This window comes from Sceloporus undulatus, chromosome 8 (genome assembly GCF_019175285.1).
Source record: "Sceloporus undulatus isolate JIND9_A2432 ecotype Alabama chromosome 8, SceUnd_v1.1, whole genome shotgun sequence".
NCBI lineage: Eukaryota > Metazoa > Chordata > Lepidosauria > Squamata > Phrynosomatidae > Sceloporus > Sceloporus undulatus.
The window spans coordinates 30,630,873-30,651,106 of record NC_056529.1 but is presented as its reverse complement, the minus strand read 5'-3'; the positions used below and the strand labels follow the sequence as shown (position 1 = coordinate 30,651,106).

General features: G+C 42.7%; 2 protein-coding genes and 1 non-coding gene across 8 annotated transcripts in view; 2 read left to right on the top strand and 1 right to left on the bottom strand.

Moving 5' to 3' along the window:
- Positions 1 to 787: 787 nt before the first annotated feature.
- On the top strand, positions 788 to 15,241 carry SDR42E2 (short chain dehydrogenase/reductase family 42E, member 2). Of its 3 annotated transcripts, none has more exons than XM_042437238.1 (12): positions 788 to 1,168; positions 3,379 to 3,567; positions 4,981 to 5,076; positions 5,493 to 5,550; positions 6,479 to 6,597; positions 7,159 to 7,234; positions 8,498 to 8,580; positions 9,451 to 9,588; positions 10,783 to 10,848; positions 11,088 to 11,151; positions 12,786 to 12,859; positions 14,455 to 15,241. In XM_042437238.1, exons 2-12 carry the CDS (start codon positions 3,460 to 3,462, stop codon positions 14,713 to 14,715), a joined length of 1,143 nt encoding a protein of 380 aa, XP_042293172.1. In that variant the 5' UTR covers positions 788 to 1,168; positions 3,379 to 3,459; the 3' UTR covers positions 14,716 to 15,241. The 3 variants fall into 3 exon arrangements, with proteins under 3 accessions (XP_042293172.1, XP_042293170.1, XP_042293171.1); XM_042437236.1 differs by having other exon boundaries at positions 3,379 to 3,714; XM_042437237.1 differs by having other exon boundaries at positions 788 to 1,255; positions 3,379 to 3,714.
- A 1,749-nt stretch (positions 15,242 to 16,990) lies between these two features.
- On the bottom strand, positions 16,991 to 17,072 carry TRNAL-UAG. The gene has a single exon. It is a non-coding gene; the product is annotated as a tRNA-Leu (tRNA).
- A 934-nt stretch (positions 17,073 to 18,006) lies between these two features.
- EEF2K (eukaryotic elongation factor 2 kinase) overlaps positions 18,007 to 20,234 on the top strand; it is a 36,285-nt gene continuing 34,057 nt past the window's right edge. For all 4 annotated transcript variants that reach the window (XM_042480909.1, XM_042437223.1, XM_042437224.1 and 1 more), the window contains exon 1: positions 18,007 to 18,145. The gene's annotated coding sequence lies outside the window, so the exon portion shown is untranslated. The remainder of the gene's footprint in view (positions 18,146 to 20,234) is intronic.

Below are 20,234 nucleotides of genomic sequence, written 5' to 3'. Positions count from 1 at the left end.
TTTGTAGTTTTGTGAGGTATTTAGCCTGGTCGGTCAGTGGGCTCTAGTGCCTTACCAATCTATGAATCCCAGGACCCCAGCCACAGGCATGTACATACTACAGTCTGAAACAGACTGCAGAAATAATCTAGTTTGAGACTGCTTTAACTATCCTGGCTTAGTGCTAAGGAATCCTGGAAATTGTAGTTTCTTGTGCCACAATACACTACAATTCCCAGAATTCCCTAGCACTGAGCCAGGGCAGTTGAAGCGGTCTCATACTGGACTATTTCTGCAGTGTGTTTGGGACTATTAAACCTTCTCTGTGGCCACAATACACTACAATTCCCAGGATTCCCTAGCACTGAACCAGGGCAGTTGAAGCGGTCTCATACTGGACTACTGTATTTCTGCAGTGTGTTTGGCACTATTAAACCTTATCTGTGGCCACAATGCACTACAATTCCCAGGATTCCCTAGCATTGAGCTGGGGCAGTTAAAGCGGTCTTAAAGAGGATCATTTCTGAAGTGTGTTTTGGGTCACAATAAACTACAATTCCCAGGATTCTCTAGGACTGAGCTAGGCAGTTAAAGCAGCCTGAAACTGGATTATTTCTACAGTTGTTTTTTTTTGGGGGGGGGGCACAATAAGCTACAATTCCCAGGCTTCCCTAACACTGAGAAAGTTAAAGGGATCTCAAAGTGGCTTATTTCTGCAGTGTGTTTTGGGTCACAATAAACTACATTTCCCAGAATTCCCTAGCACTGAGCCAGGGCAGTTAAAGGGGTCTCAAAGTGGCTTATTTGAATGCTACTGGAAGCCACACCAGAAACAGGCTCAGTCAACTGTGGGCCGCAAAGAGGCCTCTATCCTGAGGGAACCTCTCGCCTCAACCGACGGCTGCGGCCCCGCCCTTCGCCCGTGAAGCCTGGCTTCGAAGCGGGCGTTGGGCTTCCTTTTGCCCGCCGATAGACCTCTGGGTCGGGCCTCATTCCCAACTCCAGCCCCCGGCGCCTCAGTTTTCCCTCCCTCGCTTCAAAATGGAGGGCCTGAAACGATGAACTCGGAGGAGGGGAACCATAATGGCTTGTTTTTAAGGGGGCGCTTGCTAAACATCTCAGATAGGGGCGCTGGCCACCTCTAAGTCCCCCAAATTGGACCCAGGGAGACTCTATACCCCATTGCAGGGTAATAAGAACCACAATACTACTAGTAGTAGTACTACTAGAACAATACTACTAGTAGTATGCTAAGTACTACTAGAACAATATAGAGGTATGCTAAGTACTAATCAGAACAATACTACTGCCATAGACAAAACGCTTTGCCTACTCTTTCCCCCTCCTAAAGAGTGGCATTTTGAGCTTCCTTGTTATAGGGTTGTGTTAGAATCCTGTTAGTATTCTTACTCTTTTGGAAGGAGATAACTGATAACGACTAATTAGAAAAGAAATTGAGGGAATTTAGTTACAAATAGGTAGTTATTTAGGTATTTATATATTCTATAAGCAGCCCCTGTTTTCATCTGTGGCAGTAAAAATTAAATATTATTATTAAATTATCTATCTATCTATCTATATTATAAGCAGCTCTTGTCTTCACCAGTGGCAGTAAGGGTGCAATTAAATAATAAATTTATTATTATTAAATAATAATATGTAATTTACCTATATATCCTATAGGAAGGCCCTATCTTCATCTGTGGCACTAAAAATGCAACTAAATAATACATTAAATATTACTATTAAATAATAATATATAATTCATTTATATATCCCATAAGCAGCCCCTGCCTTCATCTGTGGCAGTAAAAATGCAATTAAATAATAATAATAATAATAATAATAATAATAATAATAATAATAATTGATTGGCTTTTTACTGCCCCAGATGAAGACGGGGGGGGGGGGCTGCTTATAGGGTTTCCTGGCTCACCTGGCAAAAATAAGAGATTTCATTAAAAATGCCTTGGGGTGACATCAAGTTTGGAGGGAATGATAAGAAGTAGTGTTTGGTGGAAAGAAAACATATTTTTGACTTAGGGCGACCCTATTATAAGGTTTTCTTGGCAAGTTTCTTCAGAGGAGGTTTGCCATTGCCATCCTCTGAGGCTGAGACACTGTGACTTGCCCAATGGGTTTTTATTATCTACCCTTGTCTCCAGAGTCCTAGTCCAACATTTAAACAACTACACTACACTGGCTCTCGTTATGCACACGTAGCCCCGATGAATTTATATCCAAGAAGATATACCGTGAAACTGATCCATTCTTTATTTTTAGACTATGAGCCCCTACAGACAAGCCAAAATAAAGCTACTTCGAGTCACTTTGGAAGTATGCTGTTTAAATGCTGCATGCGTCCTAAGAGGCCAGAAGCTGCGCCAAAGCTGCGCCCCACTCCTAAAGACTGGATCCCCTGCAAAAACGAGGGCTACTGTAGAATCATAGACTCATAGAGTTGGAAGAGACCCCAAGGGCCATCCAGTCCAACCCCATTCTGCCATGCAGGAACTCTCAATCAAAGCATCCCCAACAGATGGCCATCCAGCCTCTGTTTAAAGACCTCCAGGGAAGGGGAGATTGTAGTTTGCATATGCAAGGTGGAGTCCAATTTAGTAGTCAGCATAGACATGAGTAGGGGATGAAGCAAAGTTGGAGCATTGTGTTCCTATCACTGAAGACTTAAGGCTGAACCTCCAAAGCCCCACCTAGAGCACTATAGGCTATCAGTGTTACCTGCGGAATTGGTCTGCTAGTAAGTCAGGGATGGGCGAAGGATGGCTTTTCAGCTTTTGTTGGACTATAGTTCCCAGCCAGTGGTGAGACATGCTGGGAGTTGCAGCATGCTCTAAGAGCATATGGAGGGCCTCACATTTGCCATCCCTTTGGAAGGAGTGCTTTATTTTGGACCAATTCTTTATTCACCAGAAGACCTGCTTCAAAAGGATTTCGTTTTTCAGTGTCTGGCATTCATCTGAAAAGCAAAATCCTTTTAAAGAGGGCTCTCCACATCTTGAAAGGAAGATTTAGTTGTCTCCCCAAGTATGCCAGATTCCTCTGATGTGGCTCATGCTTCCATGGTGTGAAGTGTTAGTCCGTGATGTTCAGTTCAGAGAGATCCAAGTCATGCTCCCATCAGGACCTAGCAAAGGACTGAAACCACTGTCTCCCAAACATTGGGAAACATAGCTTAGGCAGATGATCCCAATGCTTCTTAAGTTTTGAAAGGAAATGAAGTGGTTACATAGGGACATTCTTATTTCTGGTGGCAGTCTTTATGGTTTTGAATTTTAAACATAACACAAAGGAGCCAGGAAATTGCTAACTTATATAAGCACCTGTCTTGGCCAAAATTCTGTGGCTGTAGCATAATTGATCTTGATGCTTTTTAAACAGGTTATGAGAAGGTGAGCTGTGACTGCCCTGCATGGAGCTTTGTAAAAAAGCCTGGAAAATCATTGGACACGCTGGCACACAATGGAGAAATCACCCCCGAAGGACAAAAAACACCGTAGTGTATTTAAGCATGACTCCAAACCTGTTGAACAAAAACCAGACTGTAGTAAGCAAGCCCGGAAAAAGAGAGTAAGTGACAAAACAGTGGTCACCGGAGGCGCTGGGTATTTTGGCTTTACGCTCGGCCGCGCTCTTGCCAAATCGGGAACAGAAGTAATTCTCTATGACAGAAAGACACCTCTATGGGAAATTCCAAAAGGAGTAGAACTTGTACAGGTATTTTGCCTTTTATTGATCATAAAATAACATATTTTTCAAAAGAAATGAATAGAATGTAGAGATCTCTTTGAATTATTCAATTGCCAGTAGAGCTGTTGGAACTGTTTAAAACTGCTCTTAAGAAAGTGTGATACTGTGGAGTTCTCCAGATAGTATATTAGAAATCCTAAGGGTACTTTACTGGTTAGACAAGGATCTGGGAAAGTAAGGATTCAAATATCTGTCTGATTGCCAAGAGGTTGCTCCCATATGTGGTTTCTACCATTATATATACAATTGCATATATATAATTATACAGTTATATAATATTACATAATTATACAATTACGTAATATACACTTGCAGCCACGTTTTACTTTGTGGATGATTGTCAGCACATAGTGACTCATAGGGAGTTAGTGGACATGGAATCCTTTCATAGAATCATGGAGTTGGAAGAGACCCCAAGGACCATCCAGTCCAACCCCATTCTGCCATGCAGGAACTCTCAGTCAAAGCATCCCCGACAGATGGGCATCCAGCCTCTGCTTAAAGACTGCCACCTAAGTGGCAAAAGAATAGACTTGGTGGATTTGAAACCATGTAGTTTAATACGTAGCACTTGAATGGAAAGAGATTCCTTAGTTTTAGGTTTTCCATCCATAAATAGAACTTGAGTGTGGTATAGTCCTTGATCACTCCATACTTTGAACAGTTTCAAAGTAAAAACCCAAGTCCAAAAAAGAGAAGGTATACTTTAACTCCATCCCTGTACAAATTTAAATTATAGCAGACGCTTATTAACAGTTTCATTTTTGAAAATAAGGGGTCTAAATTTCCAAAATCAATCAGACACATCCACTCTAATTTTGGGAGACTGGTGATCCCAGATATCAAACTCTACATTTATGCTTTCCATTGGTCCAATTTATCCAGGTCATGAGACATACAGCCTCATCTAGATGGGTCAGGGCAGAGACAGATACAGTGATTAAGAGGATCCTTTAAGCATTCAGCCACCCCAGGTAGCTGGGCAGTTCAGTTTCCAGTATATACCCAGTTATCCTTTCTGTATAGTGGCAGAGAGGTTCTGGTTGTGCCACCACTGTACTGCATGTATTTAAACATGATCCAAGACCTGCTGCACTTCAACTGCTTCTCCAGCATTGCAACCCTGAGTTTTCCTTCTTGGCTTTCATCTGCTTCATCAGTAATGTGTAAAAAAACAACAACAATGCAGCTAATCCAAGAAACCACTCAGGCGTTTTCTAATCTGTGTTGTAGGCTGATGTGAGAAACTTCAATGACTTATATGATGCATGTGAAGGGGTAGACTGTGTCATTCATGCAGCTGCGTATGGAATGTCAGGATCAGAACAAGTGAGTATACATTCTCTTTTTTGGACTTGAGTTTTTATGTCAGATCAGCCAATTGGGGCCAGTGATGTGGATTCTGTACAACATGGAGGGGAGAAAGTAGATACTGATCTATTGGTAGACTTCTGATTGATTTGGCAAGTATTTCTGACTTCTGATTACAGTATTTAACGATAGTGCCAATAAGATGTGACACCAAGGACCATCTTCCCATGTGCTGTGGTCCTATTTCTCTCTTTCCATTCATAGCGTCAAACAGAAATGAAATTCTGCAAGCACTTGGGCGGTCGTCTTGCAGCTTGGGAGGTGTCCAGAATGATATTTTAAAAAACAAAACCCAAAAATTTGAAATAAAGTAGGTCCTCTTACTTTTCTTACAGTGGCTGCTGTAAAACTAAGTCTCTCTCCACTTTTCTTAGTTACACAAGAAAGAAATTCAGTCTGTCAACATTGAAGGAACCGGAGTCGTTCTTGAAGGTGTGTCCATGTGTTTTCCTTGGGCTGTGTATGGGCTGATGGCAGCTTTGGAGTGGGAAGAGGAAGGCAACATTTTGTACTTTCTTTTTGCTGCACAGTGTTCTAGCTTGCGCTGGGATGGCAGACTGGAGTGGGATTGAGACATCTTTCTGGGAATCTTAAGCACATTGCAGTTAGTATCATTTGTAACTCAGAACAACCATCCCTTCAACACCTTCTGGACTACAATTCTATCATCAAACAGGTCTCTTGGCTGTGGTGATGGGAGTTGTAGTCAGTCAGATCTGGAGGATGCCAGGTTGTGGTACGTTGACTTAGAATAGGAATGAGCAAAGTGTGCCCCCCCCAGCTGTGGTTGCCCCCCTCAGGATTTCTCACCTTTGGATTTACTGTACATGGCTGGTAGCCAACAACATCTTGAGGTCATACTTTGCTTACCTTTAATTTAGAAGAATAGAAACGGGAAAGGAACATATTCCAAGGTAGCCATGTTGGCCATACAGCAAAATAAAACAAAATCCAAAATCCACAAAAGAACAACACCTTTATTGGCTAACCCAAGTACACAAAACACGTCATGCAAGCTTTTGAAACTCTACTGGATTCTTCATCAGGCAAAAAAAAAAAATGTTTTAAAATCTTACAGAAGAAGAAAAGTGATGGTGTTAAGAGTCACAGGCCTACATTTTTAAATATCTTTTGTACGCTGAAGAAAGCTTGCATGATGTGTTTTGTGCATGGCCAATAAAGAGATCACTCTTTAGTGGATTTTGGAAAGGAGCATGCTATACTAAGTAGTGAGGGAATGCCTTTGACTCCCCAGATGTTTGGTATTATCACCTCCCATGCAAGCTGCATTTCTCCTTTTCTAAAGTTCCTTCCATGTTTTCATCCATAACTAATGATTCTGAATCTTGCATCTCTGCAGTCTGCAAACAACGAAACATCCCCAGATTGATATACACCAGCTCAGTCAATGTGGTATTTGCAGGGCAAACCATTATAGATGGTGATGAGGCAAGCTTGACATACTTTCCTATAGATCAGGTAAATGGGCTTTCCCTCTTTTTATGTTTTACTACAACAGTTTATTGCAGGATTCAAGTGGGGGAAAACTGAAAGGACACCAAGACTTATGAATAACATAATTCCTTATGGGAAAGCTATTTTCCTTCTTAATTAAGTTTGTTCAATCAATATTGTGCTGGCAGATGGCTAAGTACTAGAATTTTTTGTGAGAGGGCCCATATGCTTGATACTGATACTGATCAGATAGTCCTGGGCTGAGGCTATGTTCAGAGGCACCCTCTTCCTTGAATCCATTGTTCTGGGACCTATTCTCTGGAGCAGCAGAAAACAAAGTTGCTCCTTCCTCAATATGACACCCCATCAAATACTTAAACAGGGCTTGGTTAAGTATGGTGACCATGTGAACAAGGCATCAATGTCTAAGCAAGGGGAGAGTATATGACTTGCTCTAGCTTGTTTGTCTACTTCATACTTTTTTTACTGTATCATTTATTTACAAAGAATTTTTAGTACCAGGCATGATAAATGATCCAAATAATGCAGTTAATTATAATAATTCCATTTTGTACTTTTTTTTAGCAAGTTAATGAATATTCCAGAACCAAGTCCATTGCAGAACAGATGATACTAGCAGCTAATGGATCACCACTAGCAGGTATTTTTCTTTGAACTTTAGCACCCTGCAGCCTAGGATCAGCCCAAGGCATTGTGTTGTCTGAGGTAATTAACAAGATGACCTCCCCTTCTCATTTTATGTATAGACACCATGCAGACACAGTAGCTGAGCCTTATTTCCATCTTTGTAATGGAATAGCGCCCACCATCACATCAAAGGCGGCAGGCTAGCTTAGGGGGTCAGGGATAGGTTGTGTACACAAATCTGTCAGTTAGCAGAAGTATACAGTCAGGTACTTCAAAAAAGTAGAAAGAACTAACAGAAAGGAAAAATAAGTGAGTTTTCAATGGAATGAGGATCTGGAGAGTGATTTGTTTGCTTAGCATAGAATTAAGGCCCTCAAGAGGCTGCATCCGCACTGCAAAAATAATAATCCAGTTTGACACCACTTTAACTGCTGTGTCTCAACTACAGTGTCCTGTAGCAGAAATATATCACTCCTTATTAACAGATGACACATTTGAAGAAGGAGTAAAAGTGTACATGTTGACAGGGGTGGAAAATAAAGAGAGATGCAGATGAGTGTAAAAAACTGAAATGAAGATATAGCATGAGATCCCATGCTTTGGACAGTTTTCTCCAATGGCATTTCCTAGAAATGTTTGACTGCCATATTTCCAGGCATTATATTATGGCTTTGTAGTCCATGTTTGTGTGTTTGGAAACTCCAGGTTGGATGCGGGCAACTTTGAAAGGACAAAACTAGCCCTAAGGAGGACATTCTTGATATCTGTTCTCTAAATCCTATGTTCTGGATCCACAGTAACATTTGGTGTGGTTAGTTAATTAACAATAATGGAGCTACTGTATTTATTTATTAGAGTTTATGCTACTGAATTAATTTCTGGATTTCTAGAGGTTAACACTGGCAAATTAATTTTCAAATCTAGCATTCCAAACTCTGTTTGTGAACCATGTCTGTAACAGCCTCATTGGAGAGGCTTAGCACATTATTACATCTTTGTATTGAGAATATCATGTGACCAACTAAAGAACTCCCTCTGTCACTTATCAATACATTTTAACCATGTTAAAGTTTAATATGCATCCATATGACAGTACATTATGGACACAAATCCAAATTCTGTACTCTTCTGCATGAGACTTCCTAACATTTGCAGCCAGGGAATTCAAGTCCTGTCATCCAGATGCAAATAAAGCAAAATAAAGCTCAGCCGTGTGATGAAGACATGGGAATAAAACCATTTGCTGAATCTATTTTCATTGTATCCTATTTCACAGGAGGTGGTAAACTCTACACATGTGCTCTTCGGTCACCAGGCATCTATGGGCCAGAAGAACAAAGACATTTGCCCCGATTAGCGGTATGTATTTTCACTAGTTTAAAATACTGTTTGCTCCCTAAGATGGGGCCTTCCATCAAACGTTATGGAACTCCCTTCCCAGGGACTTTCCCGTTAATGACCTTGAAATGGCTAGTAAAAGCAACCTTTTTCTGCTGCGCTTTTATTACAAATTGCTCTTTGATTTTAGAAGGTTCCACTGGTTTGTCCTCTCAGTCTCATTAGATCCATGTTTAGTGAGGATGTGGGAAAGGGCCATCTTGGGGCTATGTCCTGACTGTGGAATTCCTTTCTGTGGCAGGCTAGGTTACCTCCCTGTTGTCTTCCCATCAGGAGGCAGAGAACTTATTGAGATGGGTTTTTGACAGTTAACTGGCTGCAGAGCACGGGCTTTTCAGTGCTGTATTTTTATACTGATATTGGTCTGATACAGACAGGCCAAAATAAAGCTGCTTCAAGTCACTTTGGAGGTATGGTGTTTCAATGATGCATGCGTCCGAAGAGTCAGGAAGCTGCACCAAAGCTGCACTCTAGTCCTTAGGACTGGAGTGTGGCTTTGGTGTGGCTTCTGGACTCTTAGGACGCATGTGTCATTAAAACACCATACCTCCAAAGTGACTCGAAGCAGCTTTATTTTGGCCTGTCTGTATAGGGCCATTGTGGGTTTTTTAAATGTATTAATCCAGTCATTGTTTTAGTGGGATAAACAGGTGGGAAAGTGTTGGTGAGCAGATTAAATACCCACTGCTACACTTCAACAACTCCTTTTAAAGTTTTGTAGTTGTGTCTCTTTAAAATGCAGAGAACTGACCACAGCTCTCTCATATTGTATCTGTTCTGTTGCTAATCTGGCAACATATTCCCGATTTAACATTTCATTTATTCCAACAGCTGAATATTGAGAGAGGTCTGTTTGCTGTTAGATTTGGGGATCCTGGAGCCTTAATGAACTGGGTCCACGTCAAGAATCTTGTACAAGCTCATATCCTTGCTGCTGAGGCTCTCACTCTGGAGAAAAATTACATAGCTGTGAGTAAAGTTTCATCTTGTTAATCCATTTTTCTCATTTTTTTTTTAGTTGATGTTTTATTACCACATTTAACTCTTTGGATCTGAAGATCAGCGTAAAGTACCAGAGAAACCTGCATGTCAGTAATAAGCTGAGGGCCAAACCACATCTCACTTTTAATCCCATAGTTCTGACTTTGAATGCAAGGTTGTTTCTTAACAATTACCCAGTAGTTCTCTGGTCCCTATCTTGGACGGCAAATAGAGGAACTCTGATCTTAGTACTCCACTAGAGTTCTGACCCTAATCCGCAGTGCCAGTTCAATGCCAAAAAAAGAAAGTGATCCCATTTGCCTCATTACCAAGGAGAAAGGCACACACTTTGCATCAAGACCATAGCATAAGTACTATCCTTTCATATCCTATACTAAATTGCTGATCTTTATTGGGTTCCACACTGGCAGTTTATAAAAAAATAACTCTGCAATGAAGATCAGCATAGCATGATCAAAGTTATGTATAAATTGGCGCTAAAGATCTGTGTTCAGAATATATTCCATGTTCAGAATGTGTTCCAGTATCTATCAGTTTGGAATATTTATAGCCTGTCTATCACCCAAAAGCTCTCAGAGCAGCTTACAAATGGTTAATTTGACAGTTTCCTGCTCTTACACTTATAATCCAAATGTGACAGGACAAATATGTGGGTTCTCAATATCCATGGGCTTGCCATCCGTGAATGTTTAAATCTGCGGATAGCAAGCCCACGAATATTGAGAGCCCACTGTACTTGTTTGCCCTGTCATATTTAGATTGTAAGCAAGAGGGCAGGAAACTGTCAAATTAACAATTTGTAAGATGCTCTGAGAGCTTTTGGGTGACGGACAAGCTATAAATATTCCACATAAGAGGGATGGAAGTGGTGTTTTCACCTTTACATCCTTTGTTACATGCCCCTAAGTTTTAACTAATCCATGGGTCATATCAAAATTCATGATTTTGGCCTAAAAACCTTGCCTCAACTTATACATGAGGACGACTTGTACCCAAGTAGATACAGTAGTTAACAGTTACAATGTAAAACAATTTAGCTTTAAAAATCTCTTCCCAAAGGATCCTGTCATTTGCAGTTTGACAGATGTGCAAATAATTATTTGTTCTCCCTAGACTACCTGGCAGAACTGCTAATCAGACCTTTCCCTGAATTATTTATAGGGTGGACAGGCCTATTTTATCCATGATAATGAGAAAGTGAACCTTTTTGAATGGTTATCTCCACTGGTGAGTAAAAGAGCTCTTAATTATAGTCTCAAGAGAGCAATCCTATGTTCCCTGGGAAGTCTGTGGAGTTACATAGGATGCTACCCCCCTCCTTCTGTGCTTTCTTGCCCCACCTGGGTTACAGCATGGCTATGTTTACTTCCAGCCAGCTGTTGGAGGCTGGCATTAGACAGTGTGGCCACTTTCCTCGGGTGCACCATTTACACTTCTAAATTAAAATTAAAAAATGTTTCTTTCAGTTTGAAGGACTGGGCGTTAGGAAACCATGGATACGTATTCCTGTTTTTCTGGTTCGTATTTCAGGTAAGCGTTCTATGTTTAATTTTCCTCTAATTTTTAAAATTTGGGCATAATGTAAACCATGAGTATGTGTTACCTGAGCAGGCACCCAGGGCTTAGAAATGTTACTTTTTTGGACTATAGCTATGAGACTCCTACAACCAACATAGCCCATGGCTTTCATTGTGGCTTTCACTGTCACGTATGTTGTCATCATGCTTAGCTTCGCTTCTGGAAATATGATACAAAGGAACAGAGCAAGTAGAAGAGTGGAGTAAAATATGCAAAAGTAGGCACCCCACTTTGTTATTGTTGACTATCCCTTATCCAAAATGCTCCAAATCCAAAGATGTGTTCATGGGTGGCTGAGATAATAACACCTTTGCTTTCTGATAGTTTGCTTTCTGTTAGTACACAAACTTTGTTTCATGCACCAAATTATTTAAAATGTTGTATAAAATTACCTTCAAAACAATGGGCTGCATGGAATAGAGAGACAAACAGCTACTGGGCAGCAGCAGTAGTGGAGGGTGACACTGATGTAAGATCTCACAGAGAGAACAGTAGTGACACCATAGCTAACACATGTTGGCACTGCACAAAGGGAGGCAAAGGTGAATCTCCTTGCGAGATCCTTTCACCAAGAAAACTCTGTGGTAATAATAATAATAATAATAAGTTTTATTTATAAACCGCTATTCTGTGTTGATCATAGTGGTATACAGATAAAAATTGCAATATAAAATACAAAATACACCCTCATACAAGGAAGAGCTAGTACACAAACAGAGAGAGATAGAAAGGAGCAACACTGGGATATCACAACAGAGAGCTGATGAAGGGCACAGAGAAACTCAGAGATGGGAAGCCAAACAGTAGACATATTCAACAATGCAAAACTTGACCAAAGCAGCACTATACATATCATAGGAATGTGCAACATGAGATGCATGAACTAGGAGAAGCTAGACATAGTAAAAAAGAAAAAGAAATGGAACACATTAAACATAGCAACATTTGGAGTGAGCGAGCTAAAATGGACAGAAATTGGTCACTTTGACTCAGATAGCTACATAGTGTTCTACTCAGAAAATGAAAAGACATGAAGAAATGGGTTAGCATTCATACCAAGGAGAGAGATACCAAAAGTAGTCAATGGATATTATTATTATTATTATTATTATTATTATTATTATTATTATTAACCTTTTTTTATGAAGCGCTGTAAATTTACACAGCGCTGTACATGCAAATACAATGCAAAATCAGATCGAATCATGTCAATAAGGCATCAGGGAAAACCTATACATATTATCAGAATCCAAGTACTGTATATGTGCCAACCATAGAGGCAGAGGAAGAAGAAACTGAAAGATTCTATGAAGGAGTCCAGGAAGAAATTGACTACAGACTAACACAGAACTAATCCTAGGTAACTGGAATGCTAAGGTAGGCAGTAAAGAAGAGGCAAAATAGTAGGCAGATTTGGACTAGGCATAAGAAATAAATCAGGAGAGCAATTGATAGAATTTTGCAACACCAACAGTCTATTCATTGCAAATACCTGCATGGAATGATCTTAAAGATGTGAGGCAGCTTCCTACTTTCCCATTTGCAGTGACCATTACGATATCAACTTGTTGCTTTTATTTGTACAGCTATCTTCATGGAAAATTTGCACTATGTGTTATGCCCAATTGTTGAAATCACACCTCCCATCACCAGACATGAGGTAATATATGTGCCTTTATTGATTTTGCTCAGAACTTAATAAAAGTTAAAAGTCAAAGTTAAGATTTCAAGAATGCTTTTAAAATTAGTTAAATGGCCAGTGATGCTTGTTTGAGTAATGATTAGCACTTTATGTGTGAGAATGGTAGGCCATTTATACTCATTTTAAATATTCTATCATATCAGTAATATATTAGCACTAGCACCAACATTTGAAGCCTGGTTTTGTTGATTATAGAAAAGCTGCTAGGGTTGGAGTCACCCAGTGCAGTAACTCATGGTGTCAAGTGCCCAGCGATTTAATTCCTTCCATACCACACCATTACAGAATCTTTAGTAGTCTTTTTTGTACTACACTCATCCCTCCACATTTGCGGCTTTGATTTTTGCGGAATTGATTATTCACGAATTTTATTAATATGTTCTCTCTTGGAATTTCTAAATTCTCCAGCACAAGTCTATGGTCAACTTTAACCAAAAGTCATACTGAAAGACCTCGAGATTCCTAGAGAGAACAATCCACTAGGCATTTTAGCTCCTCCAGCGCAATTCTATGGTCAAGGTCTGGCAGATATTGACCACAGAGTTTCACTGGAGGACCTAGAGATTCTTGGAGGGGTGTTCTCTCAGCTAAAAATACCTGCATAGTGTTTTTGTTATTTGCTGAACCCCAGCAAATGTGGAAGAATATTTTTGACTAGAATCTGAAAGATCTGATCAGGAGGGCTTTGACTATGTCTTCTTGGGTGGCAGGAGGTTGGACTGGATGGCCCTTGTGGTCTCTTCCAACTCCATAAGTCTATTATTATAAGTAGACTTAGGCCTGAAACAGACAGGTAAAATGATATGGCTTCCGGCCTCGTTGGGGGCATGCCAGTTACACAATGCACGCCTCCAACTCTGCCTGAAGCAGAGTTGAGCTTACTGTGGCTTCACTGGCTGGCTCTGTAATACTTGTGTAAGGACCAACAGGGATGGATTCTCTGCCTTTTCCAGCTCCCAGACCCAAGGCTTGGGTATCTATGACCTTTCAGTTGAATTCTAGTCCCCATCGTTCCTGACCATTGGCCATTCTGGCTGGGGCAAAACAGGTGTTGAAATCTGACACTATCCACTAAGCAAAGATTCCTCAAAAAATTCCTCAACATGGTATTCTTGGATGGCTTGGACTCATATCATCCACAGCCAGTGACTGAGGTGATGTGGATTATACTCAAGAAGATCTAGAAGGTGCTAGGTTGGGGGAAGGCTGCACTAAATTATGTTTCCTCCCTTTGCTCTGCCGTAATTGTGCATTCTTATTTTTCATGCTGTTGGGGACCCTGGTGACACGGTGGTTAAATGTCAGTCCTGCAGCCACAACATTGTGAGTTTGATCCCAGGACTCCACAGTTGACTCGTCCTTCCAGCCTTTCGTAGGTCACTAAAATGAGTACCCACTTTGTTGGGGGCAATTGGCTTACACATTGTAAACTGCTTAGAGAGCACTTAGTTCACTACAAAGTGGTACTGTATAGAGATATAGATACTATTGCTATTACTATTGTTAGAATGATAGTTGTTGGGTTTTTAAAAGCCAATTGTTTTTATTTGCAGGTGCTCAATGTGTCTTGCATGCACACGTTCAAAATAAATAAAGCCCGCGCACACCTGGGCTACTCCCCAAAGAAGTACACGTTCGCTGACTGCGTGGATCATTATTTGAAACAAAACCCAAAGAAGAGGAATTTTTTCTTACTGAAGTGCTTCCTTTGGACTGTTTTCCTGATCGGCTTGGTTATTGTGCTTATTAATTTCCCAGAGATTGTAAAGTTTCTCTGGGAGATATGGGAATCCTACGTGGGTATTCTGCAATAGTCCAGCGGCCATTAGCCTTGGCGCAGTGTCGGGTCAGAACATTGTTCTCAGATCAGCTTTTGTGGCACGGTTCCTTTGCTCCATGGCCTTAAGCAAGCAGCAACATTTAGGGAGATGAGCAAAGTTAAGAGGCAATGGTCCTAAGTTGGCTAAGGAACAGAAGACCTGCAGAAAACTGCCAACCATGCAAGTGCACAACTTGGAGAACTTTGGGCTTTGGTGCTTATATTATGTCAAGCGTCCTCCTTCAGTCAGTTCTTTGGTGTTTTTGTCAAACTAGAAGAAGGGAGCAATGAGAGGATACTTTAAAGTGAGCCCAAAAAAGTGCTGCGTTCAAACACCTACACAGACATGTCAACTGTCCCTGAATGTATGATGAGAAGTGGAACGATGAAGTGATAAAGAGGTCCTGGAGAACAACATTGGCAGCCCCTATGGAACCGTGACACAACACCTCACCAGTTTACTTTGTGGCAAGGGTGTCAACATACACAAGCTGGAAATAAAAGCATGCTCAAAAACCCAAGTACGTTGTCTTGATGGCCCTGGTAGTCATGACAGCTTGAGGAAATTGCTATTTGTTCTCTGTTCACAGTTACAGCACAGGCTTTTCTTTTCATCAAGATGGCCAGTGGTTTCAGGAGGGGGGAGACTTCTGACAAGAGAAAGGGTTGCACCAGTTGGCAGAAACGTTTTTGCCAACAGTCTCAAAAATGTGAACAGGAGGACTTTAAACTGAGTTATGTGGAGGGGGAAGTACCGTATGTACACTTGTCCCTCCACATTTGCAGGTCTCACTTTTGTGGATTTGGTTATTCACTGGTTTTATTAGTATGTTCTCTCTAGGAATCTCTAGGTCCTCCAGCATAACTCTGTGGTCAACTTTAACCAAAGGTTGCACTGAAGGACCTAGAGATTCCCAGAGAGAAGAACCCACCAGGCCTTTGTAGCTCCTCCAGCCTTCATGTTTTATCCTCAATCTAGCCACGGGTCTTACCAAAATCCATAGTTCTGGCCCCAAAACCTGCCCTCGACTTATACATGGAGTTGACTTATAGTTGAGTATATATGGTAATTGTGCCAGTAAATGCTGCTTTGGTCACTTGGAATATTGTGTCCAGTTCTGGGCAGCACAATTCAAGAAGGATGTTGAGAAACTGAAGTGTATCCAAAGGAAGGCGACTAAAATGGTGAAGGGTCTGGAAACCATGAATCCCTATGAGGAACAACTTAGGGAGCTGGAGATGTCTAGATGGAGAAGAGAAGGTTAAGAGATGATATGATATTTGAAGGGATGTCATATTGAGGCGGGAGCAAGCTTGTTTTCAGCTGCTCCAGAGACTAGGACCCGGAGCAATGGATGCAAGCTACAGGAAAAGAGATTCCACCTCAACATTAGGAGGACCTTCCTGACAGAAAGGGCTGTTCGACAGTGGAACAAATTCCCTTGGAGTGTAGTGGAGTCTCCTTCTTGGAGGTCTTTAAATAGAGGCTGGATGGCCATCTGCCAGGGATGCTTTGACTGTGATTTCCTGCATGGCAAAATGGGGTTGGACTGAGTGGCCCTGGGGTCCCTTCCAGCTCTATGATTCTATTCTTTTAATAGCTATCTATTTTAACATTGTAATAATTTAATTTCTTTTTAATGCACCTCTTTTCTGTGTGTTTTTAATTGTATTGTTCTTTTAATTATTGTGAAGCCGCTCTGAGTTCGAGTTCTGGGAAAAGAGTGGGATACTATTACTACTACTAATAATAATTGCTGTTGTTGTTGTTGTTATCCACCCTTGAGTCGCTCTCAATCCAAGGCTGGTCCCTAGAATCATTGAAGAGCCCACAAAGACCATCCAGTCCAACCCCATTCTGCCATGCAGGAACTCACAATCAAAGCACCCCAAGAGATAGCCATCCAGCCTCTGCTTAAAGACCTCCAAGGAAGGAGGCTCCACTATACTCTGAGGAAGGAGTGTGTTCCTCTGCCAGACAGCCCTTACTCTCAGGAAGGTCCTCCTAATGTTGAGGTGGAATCTCTTTTCCTGGAGCTTGCATCCATTGCTCCATTGGGTCCTGTTCTCTGGAGCAGCAGAAAACAAGCTTGCTCCTCAGTGTGACTCCCCTTCAAGTATTTAAAGAGGGCTCCTGAAGGCACACAGCAACAACAACCCCTTATGGAACTATTAAAAAACAACAATCTGGGTTTATTTAAGTCCCTCTCTCGGTGCCGCTCTCTTTCCAAGCAAATTTTGGGACTCTAAAAAAGGGGAAGCCCGGGTTTTGGCAGCGGTGGGATTCGAACCCACGCCATCGAAATGACTGGAGCCTAAATCCAGCGCCTTAGACCACTCGGCCACGCTACCGCCCGGTCGAAGAGGGACTGCGAACGGCATATGAGGGCCGGGAAGGAAGGGCTGCCTTGTTCCCACACCAAATTAATTAACTCTATATATATATATATATATTTATATGCATTGGAGCGATACTAAGATAGCATTCGGTTCTTCCTTCGCCCGCCTCGAATGGCTTCCCTTTCCCCTCAGAAGTAGGCAGACAAAGCATACAGACACGGAATAAGCCTCTTCCTCCGTTTTATTAATGTAAAAGGACCTCTCTCACACACACACACACACACACACACATATATATCGACCAAGAAAAAGAAAGTGATCTCAGAAAGGGATTAAATCGTCGTTTCCAAACAAATTCCCCTCACAGCTTCCTCCACTGAGGCGTTTAATGGTGCCTCTCTGGAAGGGTGCACTTGCACATTATAGACGCGAGGCGGCGATGGCGCCTAGTTAGTAAATGGCCTCCAAGGCTGAGGCCTAGTTCCCAGGCCCTTTATAACTAGTCTAGGCCTTCTCAGGCTGCATCCATACTGGAGAATTAACCCGGTTTGGCACCGCTTTAACTTGTTGTCTGGCTCAAGGCTATGGAGTTCGGGGAGTTGGAGTTTGTTGGGGATAGTAAAGAATGCAGTGGCAGAGGTGTTTGGACTTCAGTTCCCAGAATCTCTGGCCATTGACTGTGTCCGCTGAGGCTGCTGGGAGTTGAAGTCCAAAAAAAGGAAAGCTTTCCAGACTCTCCTCCTTCGAAGAAGGGGAGGGGCCAGAGCATTCGGGGCGGGGCTTCCTAAACGCCTGCTCCTCCAATGGGGCAGGATAGGGGGCGGGGCGAGCCTTGTACAGGGAGGGTCCAGACCTCTCGGGGGCGGGGCTTCCGAACCCCCTGCTCCTCCAATGGGGCATGACAGGGGCGGGGCGAGCCTTGTGGGCGGGGCGTGAGGAGGCGGAGCTTTGTGCTGAGTGCGCCGCGGTTCAGTCCTGCAGGAAGCAGCTGGCAGCGCGGTTGCAAGCGGAGGGTCTCTGGAGGGGCTTTTCGCGCGTGCTTCTTCCTTCGCCTGGGCCAGAGGCGCCCTCGGGGCTGCGGAGAGGTAGGCCCTGCCTCAAGGGGACCGCGAAGGGCGCTGCCTTGGCTGGAGCCCAGTACGCTCCGAATGCCACTTTGGCCTCGGTGACACGTCGGAATGTCAGCCCTTCCTCCTGGCCTTCGGGTGGCCAACAGCCAACCCACTCCCCCGGCTGAAGAGCGTCGGAAAGGGAGGCCTTTCTCTCTCTGGTCCCAAACCCACTGCAGACATAATCCAGTTTGAGACCGCTTTATCTGCCCTGGCTCAGCGCTAGGGAATCCTGGGAAATGTAGTTTGTTGCGGCACCAGAGCTCTCTGACAGAGAAGGGTAACGGTCTCAGGAAACTACAGTTCCCAGAATTCCCTAGCATTGAGCCAGGGCAGTTAAAGCGGTCTCAAACTGGATTATTTCTGCAGTGCGTTCTGGACCTCTGACAGGGAAGGCTCAGTGCCTCACAAAACTACCCTTCCCAGAATTCCCTTGCACAGAGTCAAGGCAGTTAAAGTGAGACCAACCTGGACCATTTCTGCAGTGCGGACGCAGCCTGCGTGGGATTCACATTGAGCCACATCAGTTCAAGGCTGCATCCGCACTGCAGGAATAATCCGGTTTGACTCTGTTTTAACTGCCATGAGGCAAGGCTATGGTATTCTGGGAATGGTAGTTTGTTATGGCACCAGAGCCATGGCAGTTAAAGTGGAATCAAACCTTATTATTTCTGCAGTGCGGATGCAGCCAGACTCATAGAGATCTCTGTTAATGTTTAAGCTAACACTGCAGAGGAGAGGGTCAGAATTCAGAATGACCTGAAGAGAGTAGAAAGCTGGGCCAAGGCTAACAAAATGAGTTTCAACACGAAGGAATGTGAGGTACTGCACTTAGGGCAGAAAAATGAAATGCACAGATATAGGATAGGAGACACATGGCTGAATGAAACTACATGTGAAGGGGATCTAGGAGTCCAAATAGACCACAAGTTGAACATGAGTCAACAGTGTGATGCGGCAGCTAAAAAGACCAATGCGATTCTAGGCTGCATCAATAGAAGTATAGTGTCTAGATCAAGGGAAGTAATAGTGCCACTCTATTCTGCTTTGGTCAGGCACCATCTGGAATATTGTGTCCAGTTCTGGGCACCACAATTTAAAAAGGACATTGAGAAACTGGAGCGTGTCCAAAGGACGGCAACTAAAATGGTGAAGGGTCTGGAAACCATGAGGCCCTATGAGGAACGACTTAGGGAGCTGGGGGTGTTTAGCCTGGAGAAGAGACAGTTAAGAGGTGATATGAGAGCCCTGTTTAAATACTTGAAGGGATGCCGTATTGAGGAGGGAGCGAGCTTGTTTTCTGCTGCTCCAGAGAATAGGAGACAGAGCAATGGATGCAAGCTCCAGGAAAAGAGATTCCAGCTCAACATTAGGAGGAGCTTCCTGTCAGTAAAGGTTGTTTGACAGTGGAACACCCCATCTGCTGGGGTGCTTTGATTGTGAGTTCCTGCATGGCAGAAGGGGTTGGACTGGATGGCCCTTGTGGTCTCTTCCAAATATGATTCAGGGAAATATTTCCTGACTTGCCACTGGCTAGATAACCTATACTCTAATACAACTCCCAACATCCTTGAGCACCCTGGCCTCATCTGACTTGAAGTTTGAGAGGTGTTGGAAATCATTGCCCAGTATACAGTGGTTCCTCCACATTTGCTGGGATTAGGGGCAAAGGACTCCCGTGAATGTGGAAAAAATGCCAATGTAAAACTGAGGGAACACTTCTCTAGGAATCTCTCTGGTCTCTTCCAACTCTAGGATTCTGTGATCTTTACATGTGAAGAGTACTGACTTAGATGCACCTGGCTTTTGACTCAGTGTAAGGCAGTTTCCTATCTTGCTCTGCTCCTACACCTGGTTTGCATGTTTGAGTGACCTATTCATGGAGACCCTTAGTATGTTGTCCACCTCCTTGCTTTGTGGTTTCCCCTGGAGTGTATTGTGTGACCTGTGTTATAAACACTTTAACGGGCCAAATGCTCCTCATTTCAGTGCCACAGTGGGAGGTTTGTGAGACTGACAGTCCCTGCAATTGTAGCAGCTGCGGCGCACTTAACTGCTATTCAAT